General features: G+C 38.4%; 1 protein-coding gene across 1 annotated transcript in view; it reads right to left on the bottom strand.

The window, feature by feature from the left end:
* WWC2 (WW and C2 domain containing 2) overlaps window positions 1–24,718 on the bottom strand; it is a 538,330-nt gene that overhangs the window by 229,617 nt on the left and 283,995 nt on the right. The window contains 2 exon segments of the mRNA XM_053700248.1: window positions 5,444–5,590; window positions 8,397–8,526. Coding sequence (XP_053556223.1) covers window positions 5,444–5,590; window positions 8,397–8,526 — 277 coding nt within the window.

The raw sequence follows: 24,718 nt of genomic DNA, 5'->3' as shown, positions 1-24,718 counted from the left end.
AACCCCTATCCTGCCCCCCACTACGCCGCCGCCACTGTAATAAAATGATTAACCCCTAAACCTAACCCTAACCCTAACGCCCCCTAACTTAAATATTAATTAAATAAATCTAAATAAATTAACTCTTATTAACTAAATGAATCCTATTTAAAACTAAATACTTACCTTTAAAATAAACCCTAATATAGCTACAATATAAATAATAATTATATTCTAGCTATCTTAGGATTTATTTTTATTTTACAGGTACCTTTCAATTTATTTTAACCATGTACAATAGCTATTAAATAGTTATTAACTATTTAATAGCTTACCTAGCTAAAATAAAGAGAAATGTACCTGTGAAATAAATCCTAACCTAAGTTACAATTACACCTAACACTACACTATACTTTAATAAATTATTCCTATTTAAAAATAAATACTTACCTGTAAAATAAACCCTAAGATAGCTACAATGTAATTAATAATTATATTATAGCTATCTTAGGATTTATATTTATTTTACAGGTAACTTTGTATTTATTTTAGCTAGTTAGAATAGTTATTAAATAGTTATTAACTATTTAATAACTACCTAGCTAAAAGAAATACAAAATTACCTGTAAAATAAATCCTAACTTAAGTTACAATTAAACCTAATACTACACTATCATTAAATTAACTAAATAAACTACCTACAAAGAACTACAATGAAATACAATTACATAAACTAACTAAAGTACAAAAAATAAAAAAAGCTAAGTTACAAAAAATAAAAAATTAAGTTACAAACATGTTAAAAATATTACAACAATTTTAAGCTACTTACACCTAATATAAGCCCCCTAATAAAATAACAAACCCCCCCAAAATAAAAAAAATCCCTACCCTATTCTAAATTACATAAATTTCAAAGCTCTTTTACCTTACCAGCCCTTAAAAGGGCCATTTGTGGGGGCATGCCCCAAAAAGTTCAGCTCTTTTGCCTGTAAAATAAAAATACAACCCCCCCCCCCAACATTAAAACCCACCACCCACATACCCCTAATCTAACCCAAACCCCCCTTACAAAAACCTAACACTAATCCCCTGAAGATCATCCTACCTTGAGTCGTCTTCACTCAGCCGAGCCACCGATGGAACTGAAGAGGACATCCGGAGCGGAAGAAGTTAATCCTCCAAGCGGCGCTGAAGAAATCTTCCATCCGATGAAGTCATCATCCAGGCGGCGCTGAAGAAGTCTTCGATCCGGCCGATGTCATCTTCAAAGAGGCGCTGAAGAGGTCTTCTATCCGGGCGAAGTCATCTTCCAAGCCGGGTCTTCAATCTTCCTTCCGCCGACGCGGAACCACCTTCTTCACCGACGGACTACGACGAATGACGGCTCCTTTAAGGGACGTCATCCAAGATGGCGTCCCCTCAATTCCGATTGGCTGATAGGATTCTATCAGCCAATCGGAATTAAGGTAGGAAAATCTGATTGGCTGATGGAATCAGCCAATCAGATTCAAGTTCAATCCGATTGGCTGATCCAATCAGCCAATCAGATTGAGCTCGCATTCTATTGGCTGATCGGAACAGCCAATAGAATGCGAGCTCAATCTGATTGGCTGATTCCATCAGCCAATCAGATTTTCCTACCTTAATTCCGATTGGCTGATAGAATCCTATCAGCCAATCGGAATTGAGGGGACGCCATCTTGGATGACGTCCCTTAAAGGAGCCGTCATTCGTCGTAGTCCGTCGGTGAAGAAGGTGGTTCCGCGTCGGCGGAAGGAAGATTGAAGACCCGGCTTGGAAGATGACTTCGCCCGGATAGAAGACCTCTTCAGCGCCTCTTTGAAGATGACATCGGCCGGATCGAAGACTTCTTCAGCGCCGCCTGGATGATGACTTCATCGGATGGAAGATTTCTTCAGCGCCGCTTGGAGGATTAACTTCTTCCGCTCCGGATGTCCTCTTCAGTTCCATCGGTGGCTCGGCTGAGTGAAGACGACTCAAGGTAGGATGATCTTCAGGGGATTAGTGTTAGGTTTTTGTAAGGGGGGTTTGGGTTAGATTAGGGGTATGTGGGTGGTGGGTTTTAATGTTGGGGGGGGGGGGGTTGTATTTTTATTTTACAGGCAAAAGAGCTGAACTTTTTGGGGCATGCCCCCACAAATGGCCCTTTTAAGGGCTGGTAAGGTAAAAGAGCTTTGAAATTTATTTAATTTAGAATAGGGTAGGGATTTTTTTTATTTTGGGGGGGTTTGTTATTTTATTAGGGGGCTTAGATTAGGTGTAAGTAGCTTAAAATTGTTGTAATATTTTAAACATGTTTGTAACTTAATTTTTTATTTTTTGTAACTTAGCTTTTTTTATTTTTTGTACTTTAGTTAGTTTATGTAATTGTATTTCATTGTAGTTCTTTGTAGGTAGTTTATTTAGTTAATTTAATGATAGTGTAGTATTAGGTTTAATTGTAACTTAAGTTAGGATTTATTTTACAGGTAATTTTGTATTTCTTTTAGCTAGGTAGTTATTAAATAGTTAATAACTATTTAATAACTATTCTAACTAGCTAAAATAAATACAAAGTTACCTGTAAAATAAATATAAATCCTAAGATAGCTATAATATAATTATTAATTACATTGTAGCTATCTTAGGGTTTATTTTACAGGTAAGTATTTATTTTTAAATAGGAATAATTTATTAAAGTATAGTGTAGTGTTAGGTGTAATTGTAACTTAGGTTAGGATTTATTTCACAGGTACATTTCTCTTTATTTTAGCTAGGTAAGCTATTAAATAGTTAATAACTATTTAATAGTTATTGTACATGGTTAAAATAAATTGAAAGGTACCTGTAAAATAAAAATAAATCCTAAGATAGCTAGAATATAATTATTATTTATATTGTAGCTATATTAGGGTTTATTTTAAAGGTAAGTATTTAGTTTTAAATAGGATTCATTTAGTTAATAAGAGTTAATTTATTTAGATTTATTTAATTAATATTTAAGTTAGGGGGGCGTTATGGTTAGGGTTAGACTTAGGTTTAGGGGTTAATCATTTTATTACAATGGCGGCGGCGTAGTGGGGGGCAGGATAGGGGTTAATAAATTTATTATAGGTTGCGGCGGGTTCATGGAGCGGCGGTTTAGGGGTTAAACTATTGATTTAGTTGCGGAGAGGTGCGGGATCAGCAGGATAGGGGTTAATAATTTTATAATAGAGGGCGACGGTATAGGGGGGCAGGATAGGGGTTACTAGGTATAATGTAGGTGGCAGCGGTGTCCGGGAGCGGCGGTTTAGGGGTTAATACATTTATAAGACTTGCGGCGGGGTCTAGGAGCGGCGGTTTAGGGGTTAATACATTTATAAGACTTGCGGCGGGGTCTAGGAGCGGCGGTTTAGGGGTTAGTAACTTTATTTAGTTGCGGGGGCCTCCGGGGGCGCCGGTATAGGGGGTAGAACAGTGTAGTTTAGTGTGAGTGCTTAGTGACAGGCTAGCAATAAAGCTGGGAAAAAGCCGAAGGGCAGCGAGATCGGATGAGTGATAACTGTCACAGTCCGCTGCTCATCGCCCCGCGGCTTTTTGACAGCTTTATTTGATAACTTAGGCGAACGTATTCAAGGTCCGCGGCGGCGAAGGTAGGCGAGCTTAGGCGGACGTATTGGGCCGGCGAAGCCAGAAAAGTAGACGGCTTGATAAGTAGCCCCCGTGTTCCGTTATCTCCCAGTAATGCACTGCTGCTCCGTCAATACATTTTACAAAGAGAATGAAACAAAATTGATAATTGAAGTAAAGTAGAAAGTCGTTTAAAATTGTATGCTCTTTCTGAATCATGAAAGAAAAAGTTTGAGTTTCATGTAGCTATACTAACAGAAGCCAATTAAAGTGTTTTTTTGTTTTTTTTAAGGGACATTAAACCCACATTTTTTCTTTCATGATTCAGATAGAGAGTACCATTTTAAACAACTTTATAATTTACTTCCATTATCTAATTTGTTTCATTCTTTTGATATTCTTTACTGAAAAGCATATCTAGATATGCTCAGTAGCTTCTGATTGATGGGTGCACATAGATGCGTCATTTGATTGGCTCACCCATGTGCATTGCTATTTCCTTAACAAAGGATGTCTAAAGAATGAAGGAAATTAGATAATAGAAGTAAATTGAAATGTTTAAAATTGTATTCTCTTTCTGAATCATGAAATAATTTTTAGGGTTTAATGTCCCTTTAAATTCAAATTGCTTGGTATAACCTACCTTCCTTGTCTTACATTGCTCAAGGGGATGTTTTCCCCCTTTCTCTTTTATGTCTCTTAGAGGGAGGTCTAAGACACCATATATGTTATGTTTTACATCATGATTGCGGAGAACTGAGATCTAATTTTTGAATATTTGAGTTATACAAGTTCAAAACTTTATTTGTTATGACAATGTGTTTTATTTTCAATTTGTTTGAAAACGTAATTGGCAAATTTTGATGTAAATGTACTTCATAAATCTTTGCAAACTTTAATAAAAAAATATTTAAACATAAATTCAAATTGCTTGCTCTATTTGAATCAAAGTTATTTTTTTTATTCTCACATCCCTCCAAGGCCTAATTGCTCATTCACTGATGTCCCACTGCTTTAATGGACACATTATAGGAACATGTTTTTATTTAAAAAAATATATATATTTTTAGAATGTCATCTTTCAGATGCAAAAATGTAAACAAAATTACTGGTGACTCTTTAAGAGATTGGCTTTAATTTGAGCATGCTAACATGAAGCTGTTGCAAATGTGTGTTTCATCAAATCACTGGAGAAAGCAGTGATCATGATTTGGTATCTATCCTCAAAACATTCATACTTCAACTTAGGCTGCTGTGGTTATTTAGTATACAATAGTCATGACAAAACTTGCTAAGGCATATAATAGTGAAATGTGTTTTAAAAAGGCCAACACTTGGTTTACATCAAACTTGAAAGCACCATTGCACTTAAAGTATCAGTAAATGCAGTAGATTTGCATGCACAATAAATGCAATAGCACTTAGTCTGAATTTTGGGACAAATTTCAACGTTATGTCTATTTACACTCCTCCTGTATCATGTGACAGCCACCAGCCAATCACAAACGCATATACGTATATAATGTGAATTCTTGCACATGCTCAGTAGGAGTTAGTGACTCAAAAAGTGTAAATATAAAAAGACTGTGCACATTTTGTCAATGGAAGTAAATTACAAATCGGTTTAAAATTGCATGCTCTATCTGAATCACGAAAGTTCAATTTAGACTTGACTTTCCCTTTAAGATAAATTCTCTGCAACAGTCCTGTCGAGTTTGCTGTATTGGATATCTTTTTGGGGTTATGCAGTGACCGTAATCCTATCTGCACTAATTGAGTAATATCTTTAATATATACTCAGCATACATGACCAGGGTCTGTTTGAATTAACATAGAGTGAAGAACTTACGTCTCCAGATATATCTGTCTGGGATCCTGCATCCAGGGTTTGTCTAGACAGAGATAAATGAGAGTTTGTAAAGCTGGACCTCAGATCCGGTTCAGATCGCCCTCTTCCTTGGTCTAGATGAAATCGCTCTTTGAGTTTAGCAAGACTCTGCCAAAACAAAAATGAAAGTATTAGTTTTAAAATTATCTCTGACTTCTACTGTGTTCAATGAGTTATACAGTACATATATCCTTCAGGAGCTTCTACCTTAGGACCACTAAACAAAAGGTTAAAGGAAGTTGATAGCTGTGTGATGCTTTAAAATGTCTAAAACATGAATCTTAGATTGCAAAATCCTTAAAGGGAAATGAAACCTAATTTTTTTCTTTAATGATTCAGATACAGAATACAATTTTAAACAACTTTCTAATTTACTTCTATTATCTAATTTGTTTCATTCTCATGGTATCATTTGTTGAAGGAGCAGCACTGCACTAACGGTTTCTAACTGAACACATTGGTGAGCCAATCATAATCAATATATATATATACAGCCACCAATCAACAGCTAGAGCCTAGGTTCTGTGCTGCTTCTGAGTTTGCCTAGATAAAAGTTTCAGCAAATGATAACAAGAGAAGGAAGCAAACTAAATGATAGAAGTAAATTGGAAAGTTGTTTAAAATTGTATTCTCTATCTGAATCATGAAAGAAAATTTTTGGGTTTCATGTCCCTTTAAATAAATGGTGATTTGGAACAAAAGGCGAAAGCCAGATGATCAAAAGTGTGAAGAGAAATTATGCAAAAATATGAGTTTGTTTGTTTTGTTTTTAGCATTCAATTGTTAAATTGTATTATATGTGTCTCTCCTTCACATTCAGAAAGCCTCTTAGCGAGATAATCAGCTCTCAAGCTAAAATGTGCCTTTATAAAACGGTTTATAAGGAGGGACCTTGCAGATGAGACTTCTTATATAATCTCGCAAGAGTGGAGAGATCTAAAGTGCCCTAGTGAGAGGAGGAGGCCACAAATAAGACAAAATACCAGAGGTACGGTTATGAAGTGTACTAGCACCGTTACTGAAATATGTTGTTATCATGGTGCTTGTTTTATGCATGAGCACTATAGTCTATTACAGTCCACTGTGGGTGGAATGAGGGATACGAGTTTTTTTACAACTGTTGAAATCTCTGCATCAAAAAAAACAATTAGAGGGTTATAAAAATATAAAAATGTAAGTCTATTTGGAAATGTCATACATTAAAGAGTCATTAAACTAAAAATGTAATAACACAACATGTTACATTATTAAAAGTATAACATTATTGCAGTACACATTCATTATTTATTTTGCTCCTTTTGCTGAAAAAAAAAATGAAATACGTGCTTGTTACACTTTCTCTCAGGGAGACTTGGGATATTACTTGTATCTACTTTTCTGTGAGCTAGAATACACTCCCTCTCCTTTTCTAATCGTTTTCTTCTGGATTATCAGTTTTGCTGAAATGGGCCACACAGTGAGTGACTTAAGGTTCATTTTGATTGATCATACCCCCCCCCACCACCCTTAAGAAAGGGTGGTGATAGAAACAACCTATTATTGTGATGAGAAGTCCAATGGAAATATAAACTCAACACAGTATAGCTGTATGGGATGAATACTGGTATTGATTGGCACTGTTTCTTGTAACCAGCCAGATACACTGCTGCCTGGATGTTGGCACCACGATCTGGTGTCCCACATGGCAGTTTTGGGCCCCTGAAGCCAGGCAAACTAAACACTATGATAATCCTGTCTTTCCACATAAATGTGACATAAAGCCCATTCTAAGCGTGATGATGTTTAGCTCTGAATTTTAGCCTTCCAGCTGGCTTGTCCTTTAATTTATTGGTCTTTGCGATATACAGACCCTCTGTGTTTGGCCTAGTTATCCACTTGTAGGTAGGTACTTAATTTGCATATCTAAAAATTACATAATGTAACGTTTGATGCACCCAAATACCTATAAATATTGGTAAACAAGCAGCGTTGAACTATTATATCTGATAGCCTATTTGGGCACCAAGTGACTATATTAATATCTGTTGAAGGTAATTCTTGCTGACAGATTATATCAGCATAAAAGAATACTATAAATCTAGGTTAGATTCTTTAGGAACCAGTCATGATTAAACAGACTATCATCGCCCTGAGTGAGCCTTGTTAAGATCAACCTAAGATTGATTTTTGTGAAGTTGACAATTTTTGTCACGGGGTCTCTCCATATTAACTGCTAGCCAGCATTAATTTATGACATCTTGCACCCTGATTGACCTCTGTGATAAGTGACTTACATTCTTGTGGAAGTGAAGTCAGTTATAGTGTATTGTCACAGGGATTATTGATTTTAACTAGCTTGTTTTTTACTGGAAGTTTATAACCTGAGCTTATAATTTATTTTATACAACATGAAGCTGTTCATAGTCATACATGATATGGAGCTATCCATGTACTTTTATGTAGTCTCACAAAGTTTGATGGATAATTGGAGATTATATTTTCACAAAATAAAGCTGCATTATCTATTGCACAATTCTTCTTACATATGATGCGTACAATATCATGCATCTTACAATAAATTTGTGCTTAATGTTCCTTTAAATCTATATAAATGATATGTTAATTTTCCCCTAGCCTTTCACATTTTTATGTTTCTGTATGTTTTAGCATGTCGTTAGAATGTATCCACCAGAACAGAGTCCCCTTTAAAATTCTAGAATCAGTAAATCTTTTTATGTAGTGTGTAACTTAATCTACAGGAAATTCTTCAGGAAACCGTAATATATCCGATATATTGTTTCTGCTTTATCCACCTTCTATCCTTTGATGTAACAGATCATACTTACTTTGTACCTTCTACCATTGTCTTTTTTTTTGTGAATGAAACAATCTGTTCATTATTTCAATAATAAATAAAGTGTCTATACAAACAAACCTGCATTAAATCTTGCTTTTCTTTTTCTCCAGTGCTAATAGCCTTTCTTATCGTTTTCAGTTCTAAAAGGATGTCCTTGGCTTCTTTGAGCTCATAACCACTCTGTCCCCCAGACATTTTTTGGTCAATTCTGTAAAATTAAGGAGAAAAAAATAAATACATTTGAAAGGTAATTTTGCATGCATACACACACTCATATATATATATATATATATATATATATATATATATATATATATATATATATTATCATAAATTAACAGCAATTAAACAAAAGCAATTAAAGTAAAGGCATAACTTAGTAGCCAATGACCTCAGAACTGTAGACTAGTGTAGTAATCAAGTTTATTGGTTAATACTGGAAACTCCAATAGCTGGATTTGGGGGACCAGGAAGAATCTGACATAACCAAAAGAGGTGTTTTAAAAAATATCCAGAAAATTTTATTTCAGCAATATAAAACATAATTTCCATATACAATTGTTATTTATCTTACCTGATCCAGCACCAAGCTAAACAGAGATTGTTTAGAGCAATGGAGGAGCTTACTGATATATTTCCCTAGGTGATCACATCATAGAAAACATACCCTTTTAAAACCATCAACGTTCTTTTAATTGAATAGAGAAAATATGTTAAAATCTCCAACTAGCATTGACCAACAATGCTGATGTGGAATATCCTGCAATATATTAGGCTGTAACCAGTGATGCAGAATGACTGCATGAAGACATTATACTGCATCTCTTGGTCAGTTTCAATTCTGACAAAGGTGTGTTCCTTACAGAAGTATTGCTACCACATCTAAACAGTGATTTGTCTCCATGAGATTCCAGTGGATACAAGTCATAACAACATGGACCGGTGTGATTCTTACTGTGCAGTCTTAATAGCATCATGGCATACTCAATGCAGCCGCCTGACTTTCTTTAACAACTGCTCATTGTTTCCCTATGGTATGTTGTTGACAGATTCTCAAACATGCTTTGGATTCCTATAAAAATTGCTTGCAAGCAAGCTGATTTAAAACAAAGCTTCTTTGTTGTATTAATATAATAATAACAGAGATCTTGGCTAACCTTTAATCCTGGCACAGTGGCACAAGGTTCTATTACCTAAACTACAGAATGATGAGTATGAAAGAAAACAAGGTGTCCTCTACAATACTCTGGATATCATATATTACAAACATTTATTTTCTGTTCCGCTACAGAGAGCTTTGATTACCAAACAAAAAATAGCTTCCCTCTCTGTGCGATAACATGCATATCTGCTCTGGAAGTGGAATTTAAAACCTTTCAAACTGGTTGATGATAAAAACGCAAGTAGCAAGAATTTATGAAATGCACTGGTTCAAGAATGTACATACCAAATTATTGGTCGAAAAAAATATATTCTATATAAAAAGATTTGTTATTCTCATAAAAAAAATGTCTGGAGATACTGTATAGTATTATTATCGGTTATTTGTAGAGCGCCAACAGATTCTGCAGCGCTATTATAATGAAACAGCCTTCAAATAATTCCTTGTTGGTTACAAAAACCAGACCGTGTTGGTAAAGTTGTGTATATAACAATATATAAGTATTGAAGCATCCAGCAATAACTTTTTTTTGTTTTTGTTTTGACCCCATATTTGAATTCACTGGATTATTGAAACAGAGTATTCAAATATTTCATCAGATCGCTGCTTCACTGTCAGTCTATGGGAGTCAAAATTTTAATTTAACATTCAAATGTTTCTTTGAATAAAAATATTGTAATTGCAGAACAAATATGGGCAAAATTTGTTCTTTTTCAATATAAAAACACAGATGTTTGCCCATCTCTAGTTATAGCTAATAGGGAAATGTAAGAAATTAAGCATAAAAAAATTTTTAAATTATTAAAGTATTTTTGTACTGAAGTTATGTTTGTAGGTGAATTGATTCACTGTAACTTCCTGATAAATGAAGGTGTAAATTAAAAGTAAATGTTTCTGAATGTTTAATCTCTGACTCTAAGAATTTCTAATAATACCTAATGCAACTATCTTAAAATGATATGTTCAGTATGATGCTTTTTGAGTTTAAAATGTTTTAGTACTTTTTATATTTATGAAAACCTGAAACTCTGATAACTATCTTCTGATTGTGAGATGGAGTTACGAGTCTGACCGCACTGCAAAACTAGCCGATTAGACATGTGCGGCATATTAAGTAACTATTGTGACAAAAAAAAAAAAACTTTCCTTATTAAAGTGATGGTAAACTTAACATGTTTTAAATTCAGGTCTGGAATCTAAGCAATATTTGAACAGGGACTTTAATTGATCACTTATAATAATGATGCCCTATAAGTTACGTTTTAAGATGATACCCAAGGCTCTGATCACCCAGTTCAAAACTCATATATTTTGTGAGCTAGCGGTTTGACGTGTTCTACAATTGGTGCTCTAGCTACAAAAAAAGTGCCGTACGGCTAGAGCAATGATTGGAGAACAGTTCAAACCCTTAGCTCACAAATTTTTTTTTGATGTGGCCGGCTGGAGCATGGGGCATTGAATGGCATGGCTAGATTAATAAGTAAATTACAGTGCATCTTCATTACAAGTGATCAATTAAAGTCCATGTAAAATATTGCTTAGATTCCGGACTTGATTTTAAAAGCCTGTCAAGTTTACCATCACTTTAATAATGAATAAATACTAGGTGAGCCCTCAAGATGCCATTTAGGGACTGCTGACATATAGCTCATGCAGCACTTGGTTAGAATTTTAATCTAGTCACTCTAATTTTAGTAAATCTCTGTAGTGACTCAAAAAATAAGCAAAACAGCACATCAAGTTAGTAAAATAGTGGTAAAAATCCCACATTACTAGATTCTAAACTGACAATTCTAAAACATAACAAAAAATCTGATAATGCTTTATCACTAGGCAATCTCATGACATATGCGTATAACAGCAAATTCATGTGATCGCAGACTGTATCGTTGCAATACGATTAACGGCCATTTGAACAACAAGAGACAAGTTAAAGGGACAAAAAACCCAATTTTTTTCTTTCATGACACAGATAGAGCATACAGTTTTAAACAACTTTCAATGTACTTCTATTATCAAATTGTCTTTGTTTTCTTGCTATCTTTTTTAAAAAAGCAGGACGGTAAGTACAGGAGTGTGCATGTGTCTACAGTACTATATGGCAATGTTATACATTAGCAAGAGCACTAGATGTCAGCGCTATTTACTGTCATGTATTGCCGCAGATATGTGCACACTACCTATCTAGATCTCTTCAACAAAGAATAACAAGAAAACAAAGCAAATTTAATGTAGAGAGGGGGAGGTACCAGTGGCACAACTAATAGGAGGAAAAATAATAATTAACCCCTTAATTCAGAATATGATATGCAAACTTAGTTGTATTATTCTGTAATGGGAGACGTGGGTGCAATGTAGTGAAGAGACTCTTTACCAATTGACAAGAGAGGTTGAGAAAGACTACATAAACTGCACTCGCAGGGTTACACAGCAATGGTACTATCCTCAGAGGGAATATTGTATGACAAGTCAGACATAATGTGCAGATAGAGCTAGAATTACACACAATCTAAAATTACCATAAAATGTAACCTTTATTAAGAGCATAGTTAAAATTGGAAAACACACTTTAAAAACACACTTAGGAGCCAAAGATTAATAAGCATAGTTAATAAGGGCTGGATAGAGTATATAGACCCCTTGCAATTTAATATAATAGAAACATTGGCACTCCCTGTAGGAGCTACTGGTAATATAACTCAATATAGTGAGTTAATACCCTTGGGTTGTAGAGGGGCTAGGAACACTTGATCACCTGATGAGTAATGATCAATGTATGTTAGGTACCATATAGATGGTGAATCTGGGTTGTACCCCAGTTATCTGTGTGTTGAACAAAACACTTGGCCACAAGTAACTGTGTGAGCTAGTGATATATAAAAATCACTATCATATAGTCCTGCTCATTAATCCGATTCTGTAAAGTGTTGACCCATAACACTGAATTAATCTGAGTTAACAGTGAGTTGAATACTGTATCTAGCTAGGTTGATTGTAGCAGAAAAACTGTGTGAATTATATAAAAGGTGTAAATTCAGTTGCCACAAAGAATTGTGTATTCTCAATATATTAAATTGTTACACAACCACAAGTACTGCTATATTCTGGTAATTATTACCATGTTAAATACACCAGGCAATGTATGTGTACTAGAGTAAGTATCTCAATAATACCCTGCCATTAACTCTTAGTTACCGTAGTACAATGTTGGGTATCAGTTCACTCAATTCGTGAGTATTATTTTAAGCTTAAAGGTTACAATAATACTTGGTCAGTTGGTTTTATTGTAGCGAGCAGTGTATGCGATACATAGCAGGTGCGGATTCAATTCGCACGGAGAGTTTTTGTTATTTATTATCGATATCAGTGAGTACTTGACCTTGGATATTACTGTGTCGTGGTGGGTATTAATCTTTTTTTGTAACAAGCAGTTTACATATACTGCTATATGAAGTTTCAATATTGACACACAGGTATCGCTCAGTAAGCATAACACGATTCCCCTCAGATTTACGGTTAAACTGAGATGCTGCAATTTTGTAATATAAGTAATACTGGGGGCTTGAGTGACTGTGCTCTACAATTTATAATTAATCTTATATTTCCTGGCTTGCAACGTATTGCCTGCTCGTTGACAGTATACTTAACCTTGGATACTGCTGTGTTGTGGTAAGTGTTAACCTTGTTTGTAACAAGCAGTTTATATATACTGCTGTAAGAAGTACCAATATTAACACATAGGTATCACTTGGTAAACATAATACAATCCCCCTCAAGTTTACAATCAAACTAAGATGCTAAAATACACCTGAGATTTGTTTAATACTTATGTATATTACTGTCAAAGGTTCCAATATTAACCCTCAGGTATCGCTTAGTAAACGTAGCACGATGTCCCTCCAGTTTGGGGTTAAACCTGAGGTTTGTTTGTTAAATTGTTTATTCGTACTGAGTCCAAAAAAGGTTTGTAATATAAGTACTACTTAGGGCTTGAGTGACTATACAATTGGTAGTTAACCATATATTTCCTGGCTTGCAACTTGTTGCCTGTTCGTTGTCAGTATGATATTATTACAGATATTATTGTGTAAGTATAGGGTTGGACAACGCTGTGTTCTTTTCAGGTACTACTCAAGTGAGTCATTGTCTTAACATTACTCTATGTCCACCCCACAAAGTAAGCTCTATAATCTGTAGTGAGTTTAGCGTAACAACCAATCGCAGTATTGTTAGTTAACCTATACTGCAGTTTTGTTTGTGTCCTTAGCCGCTGTAAGGTGGGTATCGAGTAATATACAATTTACAGAAACTAGAACTGGCCTGATATATTGATCGCCCTACTCAGGGACTTGACACATTGTTTGTATATTGGTGCCACTATGATTATATATATATATATATATATATATATATATATATATATATATATATATATATATATATATCTTTAACCACTTTGGTTCCGGGTCAGGTAAAACCCAAACAGCAGCTACTGGTAATGGCCCAACAAGTCTGCCACCCTGCTGAAATCTTTACCGATCTGAATGTACAGGTATGTCTGGTTTTTTAAATTGTTACAACAAGTTTGCGATTCTTAATAGTATTTGCGGTTAGTTAAAGTATTGTAGCATAATATGGGTCAGATTGTAACGGCGTGAGCGTCTATCAAACTATTGCATTATTCTTGCGGTGTGGCCAAACAGATGACCGCGTTATTTGAAAATGCTGAACATACTGCTGAGGGTTGTGGAAGCGAGTTGTCACTCTGTCAATTAACAAATATAAATAATAGCCAACCCCTTCAACCCTGGTATACAACGTCCAACAACCAGCCCTTAAGTTTATCAAAAATATTTTAAACTAGGCTGCCTAAGGCATACTAAAATACAGGAGCTCCAAGGACTCCTCACCAATTCCCTAGCGACCCTAACATGTTTCGCCTTGCGGCTTTATCAAAGAGTCAGTACAGGAGTGTGAATGTGTCTACAGTACTATATGGCAGCAGTTTAAATTTGCAACAATGTTATACATTAGCAAGAACACTAGATGGCAGCACTATTTACTGTCATGCATTGCCGCAGACATGTGCACACTACCTATCTAGATATCTCTTCAACAAAGAATAACAAGAAAACAAAGCAAATTTAATAATAGCAGCTTTGTTTTCTTGTTAATATTACATAAATCATTACTAATATAAGTGTGCTGTCTGCATTTATCGATGTCTGGCGGACATGTTTGCTACAGCGGATCATGTCCGCCAGACTCTTGACACTTGATAAATTGGCCCCAGAGTGTGAATCTGCAGGATCTGCTGACAAAAACAATATATAATATGCGTGGGCTTCTCACTGAAACATTACCTACAGTGGGGATAAAATGTAAGCACCATCTAAAAACTCAAAAACAGCTCAGCACATGTGTGGAAATGGCTCAACAGTTAAGGGGTTACATATATTTTCCCATATATTATGTTTTGGTGAACTACTTGTGCAATGCCGCCCCCGCTAGCAGGGGGTGTCAATCAACCCGATTGTATGAGATCGGGCGGATTGATGTCCACAGCCTCAGAGGCAGGGGACGAGTTAAGGAGCAGCGGTCTTAAGACAGCTGCTTCTTAATGCCTGATGCCGGCGAGCCTTCAAACAGGTGCATTAGGCACCATTCGGGGCATGTTAAATCGGCCCCTCTATCATTATATTATGTATATATAATGTGAGAACTGAACAACAAAATGTGTAGAAAAAATGTATATTTATTAAAGTTTTAATAAACAAGGTTGTAAAGAGAAGGCCCTTTGGATATAGATATATCCATCTATATATATAACTTTGATGCTCATTTATACACACCAGGTAATCCCTATTATTACCACAATGATCACCTGGCTAAACAAACCTGTGTATGGTCTTTATTTTAACCCCTTAATGACCGACGACGGGCAGGGTACGTCCTCAAAGAAAATATAGTTAACGTCTGAGGACGTACCCTGTACGTCGTCGGTCTGGAAAGCAGCTGGAAGCGATCCTGCTCGCTTCCAGCCCCTTTCCAGTTATTGCAGTGATGCCTCGATATCGAGGCATCCTGCAATAACCTTTTTTAGCCATCCGATGCAGAGAGAGCCACTCTGTGGCCCTCTCTGCACCGGACATCAATGGCCGGTATCGGTGGGTGGGAGCCAGTGTGGGAGGCGGGTGGCGGCCATCGATGAGCCTTATGATGTGGAAGGGGCGAGATTGTGGGCGGGGATAGCCAGGGGGCGCACAGGGAGGCGGGGGCGGGCGCGTGCACGTGGAGGGAGCGGGTGGGAACCGCTACACTACAGAAAAACTTGTCTTAAAAGTGGGAAAAAGGGGTGGGAGGAATACATTTTATAAAAAATGATCAGTCAGTGGGTGGGGGGTTGGTCTGTGGGGGGAAGCTACAAAAAATATAAAAAAAACATAATTTATGCTTACCTGATAAATGTATTTCTCTTGTGATGTATCGAGTCCACGGATTCATCCGTACTTGTGGGATATTCTCCTCCCCTACAGGAAGTGGCAAAGAGAGCACCCACAGCAGAGCTGCATATATAGCTCCCCCCTTATCTCCACCCCCCAGTCATTCGACCGAAGGCTAGGAAGAAAAAGGAGAAACCATAGGGTGCAGTGGTGACTGAAAGTTTAAAAATAAAAATATATATGCCTGTCTTAAAAAACAGGGCGGGCTGTGGACTCGATACATCACAAGAGAAATAAATTTATCTGGTAAGCATAAATTATGTTTTCTCTTGTAAGATGTATCAAGTCCACGGATTCATCCTTACTTGTGGGATACCAATACCAAAGCTTTAGGACACGGATGAAGGGAGGGACAAGACAGGGACATTAAACGGAAGGCACCACTGCTTGTAGAACCTTTCTCCCAAAAATAGCCTCCGAAGAAGCAAAAGTATCGAATTTGTAAAATTTGGAAAAAGTATGAAGCGAAGACCAAGTTGCCACCTTACAAATCTGTTCAGCAGAAGCCTCATTTTTAAAAGCCCATGTGGAAGCCACAGCTCTAGTAGAATGAGCAGTAATCCTTTCAGGAGGCTGGCATCCAGCAGTCTCATAGGCCAAACGGATGATGCTTTTCAGCCAAAAGGAAAGAGAGGTAGCCGTAGCCCTTTGACCTCTCCGTTTACCAGAATAAACAACAAACAAAGAAGATGTTTGACGGAAATCTTTAGTTGCTTGTAAGTAGAATTTTAAAGCACGAACCACATCAAGATTGTGTAACAGACGTTCCTTCTTAGATGAAGGATTAGGACACAAAGAAGGAACAACAATCTCTTGATTGATATTCTTATTAGAAACAACCTTAGGAAGAAAACCAGGTTTGGTATGTAAAACCACCTTATCTGCATGGAAAACAAGGTAAGGGGAATCACATTGTAAAGCAGATAGCTCAGAAACTCTTCGAGCCGAAGAGATAGCTACTAAAAACAAAACTTTCCAAGATAGAAGCTTAATATCTATGGAATGCATAGGTTCAAACGGAACCCCTTGAAGAACTTTAAGAACTAAGTTTAGGCTCCATGGTGGAGCAACAGGTTTAAATACAGGCTAGATTCTGACCAAAGCCTGACTAAATGCTTTAATGTCTGGGACATCTGCCAGACGTTTGTGAAGTAGAATAGACAAAGCAGATATTTGACCTTTAAGAGAACTAGCAGATAATCCCTTCTCCAAACCTTCTTGGAGAAAAGACAATATTCTAGGAATCCTAATCTTACTCCACAAGTAACCTTGGGATTCACACCAATAAAGATATTTGCGCCAAATCTTATGATAAATCTTCCTGGTGACAGGCTTTCTAGCCTGAATCAGGATATCAATGACCGATTCAGAGAAACCACACTTTGATAAAATCATGCGTTCAATCTCCAAGCAGTCAGATGAAGAGAAATTAGATTTGGATGCATGAACGGCCCTTGGATTAGAAGGTCCCGCCTCATTGGCAGAGTCCACAGCGGAACCGAGGACATGTCCACTAGGTCTGCATACCAAGTTCTGCGTGGCCACGCAGGAGCTATCAGAATTACCAAAACTCTCTCCTGCTTGATTCTGGCAACCAGACGTGGGAGGAGAGGAAACGGTGCAAATACATAAGCCAGATTGAAGGACCAAGGCACTGCTAGAGCATCTATTAGTACCGCCTTGGGATCCCGGGACCTGGACCCGTAAAGAGGAAGTTTGGCATTCTGACGAGACACCATCAGATCCAATTCTGGTGTGCCCCATAGCTGAATAAGCTGGGCGAATACCTCCGGATGGAGTTCCCACTCCCCCGGATGAAGAGTCTGACGACTTAGAAAATCCGCCTCCCTACTCCTGGGATGTGGATTGCTGAGAGATGGCAAGAGTGGTCCTCTGCCCACCGGATTATTTTGGTTACCTCCATCATCGCTAGAGAACTCCTTGTTCCTCCCTGATTGATATAAGCTACAGTCGTGATGTTGTCCGACTGAAACCTGATGAATTTGGCCGCAGCAAGCTGAGGCTACACCTGAAGTGCATTGACAATCGCTCTCAGTTCTAAAATGTTTATCGGGAGGAGAGCTTCCTCCTGAGACCATAAGCCCTGTGCTTTCAGGGAGTTTTAGACTGCACCCCAGTCTAGCAGGCTGGCATCTGTTGTTACAATAAGCCACTCTGGCCTGCGGAAGCACATTACCTGAGACAGGTGGTCCTGAGACAACCACCAGAGAAGAGAATCTCTGGTCTCCTGGTCCAGATGCAGTTGAGGAGATAAGTCTGCATAATCCCCATTCCACTGTTTGAGCATGCATAGTTGCAGTGGTCTGAGGTGTAGACGGGCAAAAGGAACTATGTCCATTGTCGCTACCATGAGTCCGATTACCTCCATACACTGAGCCACTGATGGCCGAGGAATGGAATGAAGAGCTCGGCAAGTGGATAAGAGTTTTAACTCTCTGACCTCCGTCAGAAATATTTTCATTTCTATCGAGTCTATCAGAGTCCCTAGGAAGGAAACTCTTGTAAGAGGGAAGAGAGAACTCTTTTTTATGTTCACCTTCCACCCGTGAGATGTCAGAAAAGCCAACACAATGTCTGTATGAGACTTGGCTAGCTGGAAAGTCGACACCTGAATTAAGATGTTGTCAAGATAAGGAGCCACTGCTATGCCCCGTGGTCGTAGAACCGCCAGAAGGGACCCTAGCACTTTTGTGAAAATTCTGGGAGCCGTGGCCAACCCAAAAGGAAGGGCCACAAACTGGTAATGCCTGTTTAGAAAGGCGAATCTGAGGAATTGGTGATGATCTCTGTGAATAGGGATGTGTAGATACGCATCCATTAAGTCCACGGTAGTCATATATTGACCCTCCTGGATCAGAGGTAGAATAGTCCGAATAGTCTCCATCTTGAATGATGGAACTTTGAGGAACTTGTTTAGAATTTTGAGATCCAAGATTGGTCTGAAAGTTCCCTCTTTCTTGGGAACCACAAACAGGTTTGAATAAAACCGTAGCCCCTGTTCCTCCTTTGGGACTGGGCAAATCACCCCCATGGTATGTAGGTCTTCTACACAGCGTAAGAACGCCTCTCTCTTTGTCTGGTTTACAGACAATCAAGAAATGTGAAATCTCCCCCTTGGAAGGGAGCCCTTGAATTCCAGAAGATATCCCTGGGACACAATTTCTAAAGCCCAGGGATCCTGAACATCTCTCGCCCAAGCCTGAGCGAAGAGAGAGAGTCTGCCCCCTACTAGATCCGGTCCCGGATCGGGTGCTACCCCTTCATGCTGTCTTAGAGGCAGCTGCAGGCTTCTTGGACTGTTTACCCTTGTTCCAAGCCTGGTTAGGTCTCCAGACTGACTTGGTTTGGGCAAAATTCCCCTCTTGCTTTGTAGCAGAGGAAGCTGAAGCGGGACCACTCTTAAAGTTCTGAAAGGAACGAAAATTATTTTGTTTGGCCCTCATCTTATTTGATCTATCCTGAGGGAGGGCATGACCTTTCCCTCCAGTGATGTCTGAAATAATCTCCTTTAGTTCAGGCCCGAATAGGGTCTTACCTTTGAAAGGAATGTTCAAAAGTTTAGATTTAGATGACACATCAGCAGACCAGGACTTAAGCCATAATACCCTGCGTACTAAAATGGCAAAACCTGAATTCTTTGCCGCTAATTTAGCCAGTTGAAAAGCGGCATCTGTAATAAAAGAATTAGCCAACTTAAGTGCCTTAATTCTGTCCATAATATCCTCTAATGGAGTCTCCATTTGAAGAGCCTCTTCTAGAGCCTCAAACCAGAAAGCAGCTGCAGTCGTTACAGGAACAATGCACGCAATAGGTTGGAGAGAAAAACCCTGATGAACAAAAATTTTCTTCAGGAGACCCTCTAATTTTTTATCCATAGGATCTTTGAAAGCACAACTGTCCTCGATAGGTATAGTTGTACGCTTAGACAGAGTAGAAATAGCTCCCTCCACCTTAGGAACTGTCTGCCATGAGTCCCTTATGGTATCAGATATGGCAAACATTTTCTTAAAAACAGGAGGGGGAGTGAACGGAATACCTGGTCTATCCCACTCCTTAGCAATAATATTCACAATCCTCTTAGGGACTGGAAAAACATCAGTGTAAACAGGAACCTCTAAGTATCTATCCATTTTACACAATTACTTTGGGACCACTATAGGGTCACAATCATCTAGAGTTGCTAATACCTCCCTAAGCAATAAGCGGAGGTGTTCAAGCTTAAATTTAAAGGCCGTCATATCAGAATCTGTCTGAGGAAGCGTCTTTCCTGAATCAGAAATTTCTCCCTCAGATAACAAATCCCTCGCCCCTTCAGAGCATTGTGAGGGCATATCAGAAACGGCTACTAAAGCGTGAGACGGCTCAGCATTTTTCCTTAATCCAGAGCTGTCCCGCTTTCCTTGTAAACCAGGAAGTTTAGATAAAACCTCTGTGAGGGTTGTGGCCATGTCTTGTAAAGTAAATGAATGTGATGCACTAGAGGTACTTGGCGTCACTTGTGCAGGCGTTACTGGTTGTGACACTTGGGGAGAGCTAGATGGCGAACCCTCATTTACTTCTAACTGAGAATCATCTATTGCTCTATTTTTAAGTGCTAATATATGTTCTTTATAATTTATAGACATATCAGTACATTTGGGACACATTCTTAAAGGGGGTTCCACAATGCCTTCCAAACATATTGAACAAGGATTTTCCTTGGTATCAGACATGTTAAACAGGCTAGTAATGTAACAAGTAAGCTTGGAAAACACTGTAATCAAAGTAAATAACACTTAGAAATAAAACGGTACTGTGCCTTTAAGAGAAAAAAAGCTGCACAAGTTCTGCAAAACAGTGTAAAAAAGCAGTAAACTTAACGAAATTTTTACAGTAGTATCTTACAGCCTTAGTAACTTTGCACAACTATGCAAATAAACAATTAACCCCTTAATGGCAAAACCGGATTGAAAAAAACGTCAAAACCGGTAAAAAAGACTTTCAGCACCTTGCCACAGCTCTGCTGTGGTGCCTACCTGCCCTTCAGAACGATTTGTGGGGGAAAAACCTCCTTTACAGCCCTCAAACACAGCAGGAACCTCTAGAAAGCAGTTGGATGACTCTTAAGGAAAAGAAACTGCGCAACTGAGGCGCGAAAATAGGCCCCTCCCACCTTTTGAGGCCTATAGAAAAACACCTGAGTGTCTCTTAATTAACCATGTGGGTTAAAAAACCCTAACACAAGCCACAATGACCCCTTTAGTCCCTTCAAAAAAACATTATAATTGCATCATTTACTGAACAAACAAAAAACTTTTTTTCCTTACAGTGTCACCAGTAACAAATGAGCCCTTCAAGCAAGCTGAAATTCCTATCCAAGTGTCTGAATACAGCTTACCCTTTCCCAATGGGGATATTGCCAGCCTTTTCTAGAATAAACACAGTCTGTCTAGAAAAACATAGACTGAACATACCTCATATGCAGCTTAGCATGCAAACCGTTCCCCAAACTGTAGTTTTCCTGTACTCTTCAGCCCTTGTGAGAACAGCAGTGGATCTTAGTTACAAAGTGCTAAGATCATAATCCTCCTTGCAGAAATCTTCATCTCTTTTTCTGCCAAAGAGTAAATAGTACACACCGGCACCATTTAAAAAAAACAAACTTTTGCTTAAGAAATAAAAAAACTAACATTTTTGTCACCACACTCGCTCTGCACTTCCTAGTTACTTAGAGTAGGCAAAGAGAATAACTGGGGGTGGAGCTAAGGGGGGAGCTATATAGGCAGCTCTGCTGTGGGTGCTCTCTTTGCCACTTCCTGTAGGGGAGGAGAATATCCCACAAGTAAGGATGAATCCGTGGACTCGATACATCTTACAAGAGAAAAAATAAAACCTACTGTTTTTTGCAAACTGGGTACTGGCAAACAGCTGCCAGTACCCAAGATGGCCCCCAATAAGGCAGAGGGGGAGGGTTAGAGAGCTGTTTGGGGGGGATCAGGGACGTAGGGAGCTAAGGGGGGATCCTACACAGCAGCATATATAAATATGCTAAAAAAAACTAAAAAAAATCAAAGATACCTTTTATTTTAGTAGTGGCAGAATTTCTGCCAGTACTTAACCCCTTAACGACCAAGGACGTACGCCATACGTGCTCAAAATAAATTAGTTAATGACCGAGGACGTGTGGCGTGTGTCCTTGGTCTGGAAAGCAGCTGGAAGCGATCCTGCTTGCTTCCAGCTGCTTTCCGGTTATTGCAGTGACGCCTTGATATCGAGGCATCCTGCAATAACCCCCCCTTGGCCATCCGATGCAGAGACACTCTGTGGCCCTCTCTGCACCGGACATCGGTGGCCGGTATCGTTGGTGGGTGGGAGCCAGTCTGGGAGGCGGATGGGCAGCCATCGATGGGCCGAGTGGAGTGGAGCAGGATCGGGGGCGGGACAGACGGGGGCGCGCGCACGTTCACGGGGGCGGCGGGCGGGCGCGTGAGGGAACCGCTACACTGCAGAAAAACAAAGCTGATAAAAGTAAAAAAAATTTTTTACAAATTGTATCTAAGCATCTAAGGGATCTGGAAGGGGTGGGGGGTTGGTCTGGGGGGGGGGGGAAACTACACTACAGAAAAGGGCAATGAAAAAAAACCAACATACTTTTTTTTACTAAACTGGGTACTGGCAGACAGTACCCAAGATGGCGCCCGGTTAAGGCAGAGGGGGAGGGTTAGAGAGCTGTTTGGTGGGGGATCAGTGAGGTTGGGGGCTATGAGGGGATCCTACATAGCAGCATATGTAAATATGCTGGGGGGGAAAAAGCCCAAATAGAGCTTTTATTTTAGTACTGGCAGAGTTTCTGCCAGTACTTAAGATGGCGGGGACAATTGTGGGGTGGGGGAGGGAAGAGAGCTGTTTGGGAGGGATCAGGGGGTCTGATGTTTCAGGTGGGAGGCTGAGCTCTATACTAAAGCTAAAATTAACCCTGCAAGCTCCCTACAAGCTACATAATTAACCCCTTCATTGCTAGCCATAATACACGTGTGATGCGCAGCGGCATTTGGCGGCCTTCTAATTACCAAAAAGCAACGCCAAAGCCATATATGTCTGCTATTTCTGAACAAAGGGGATCCCAGAGAAGCATTTACAACCATTTGTGCCATAATTGCACAAGCTGTTTGTAAATAATTTCAGTGAGAAACCTAAAGTTTGTGAAAAGGTTTGTGAAATAGGGAACGTTTTTTTTTTTTATTTGATCGCATTTGGCGGTGAAATGGTGGCATGAAATATACCAAAATGGGCCTAGATCAATACTTTGGGTTGTCTACTACACTAAAGCTAAAATTAACCCTACAAGCTACATAATTAACCCCTTCACTGCTGGGCATAATACACGTGTGGTGCGCAGTGGCATTTAGCTGCCTTCTAATTACCAAAAAGCAATGCCAAAGCCATACATGTCTGCTATTTCTGAACAAAGGGGATCCCAGAGAAGCATTTATAACCATTTGTGCCATAATTTCACAAGCTGTTTGTAAATGATTTCAGTGAGAAACCTAAAATTGTGAAAAATTTAATGGTTTTTTTTTTATTTCATCGCATTTGGCGGTAAAATGGTGGCATGAAATATACCAAAATTGGCCTAGATAAATACTTGGGGTTGTCTACTACACTAAAGCTAAAATTACCCCTAAAAGCTCCCTACATGCTCCCTAATTAACCCCTTCACTGCTGGGCATAATACACGTGTAGTGCGCAGTGGCATTTAGCAGCCTTCTAATTACTAAAAAGCAACGCCAAAGCCATATATGTCTGCTATTTCTGAACAAAGGGGATCCCAGAGAAGAATTTACAACCATTTAAGCCATAATTGCACAAGCTGTTTGTAAATAATTTCAGTGAGAAACCAAATGTTTGTGAAAACATTAGTGAAAAAGTGAATGATTTTTGTATTTAATCGCATTTGGCGGTGAAATGGTGGCATGAAATATACCAAAATGGGCCTAGATGAATACTTTGGGATGACTACTAAAAAAAATATATACATGTGAATGGATATTCAGAGATTCCTGAAAGATATTAGTGTTCTAATGTAACTAGCGCTAATTTTGAAAAATAATGGCTTGGACATAGCAAAGTGCTACTTGTATTTATGGACCTATAACTTACAAAAAAATTAAAGATGATGTAAACATTGGGTATTTCTAAACTCAGGACAAAATTTAGAAACTATTTAGCATGGGTGTTTTTTGGTGGTTGTAGATGTGTAACAGATTTTGGGGGTCAAAGTTAGAAAAAGTGTGTTTTTTCCATTTTTTTTCCTCATATTTTATCATTTTTTTATAGTAAATTATAAGATATGATGAAAATAATGGTATCTTTAGAAAGTCCATTTAATGGCGAAAAAAACGGTATATAATATGTGTGGGTATAGTAAATGAGTAAGAGGAAAAACATAATTTATGCTTACCTGATAAATTTATTTCTCTTGTAGTGTGTTCAGTCCACGGGTCATCCATTACTTATGGGATATATTCTCCTCCCCAATAGGAAGTTGCAAGAGGATCACCCAAGCAGAGCTGCTATATAGCTCCTCCCCTCACATGTCATATCCAGTCATTCGACCGAAACAAGAAGAAAGGAAAAAATATAGGGTGCAGTGGTGACTGGAGTTTTAATTAAAATTTAGAACTGCCTCAAAAAAGACAGGGCGGGCCGTGGACTGAACACACTACAAGAGAAAT

Source organism: Bombina bombina, chromosome 2 (assembly GCF_027579735.1).
Source record: "Bombina bombina isolate aBomBom1 chromosome 2, aBomBom1.pri, whole genome shotgun sequence".
NCBI lineage: Eukaryota > Metazoa > Chordata > Amphibia > Anura > Bombinatoridae > Bombina > Bombina bombina.
The sequence above is the reverse complement of the archived record's forward strand: the minus strand, read 5'-3'. Positions and strand labels throughout refer to the sequence as shown.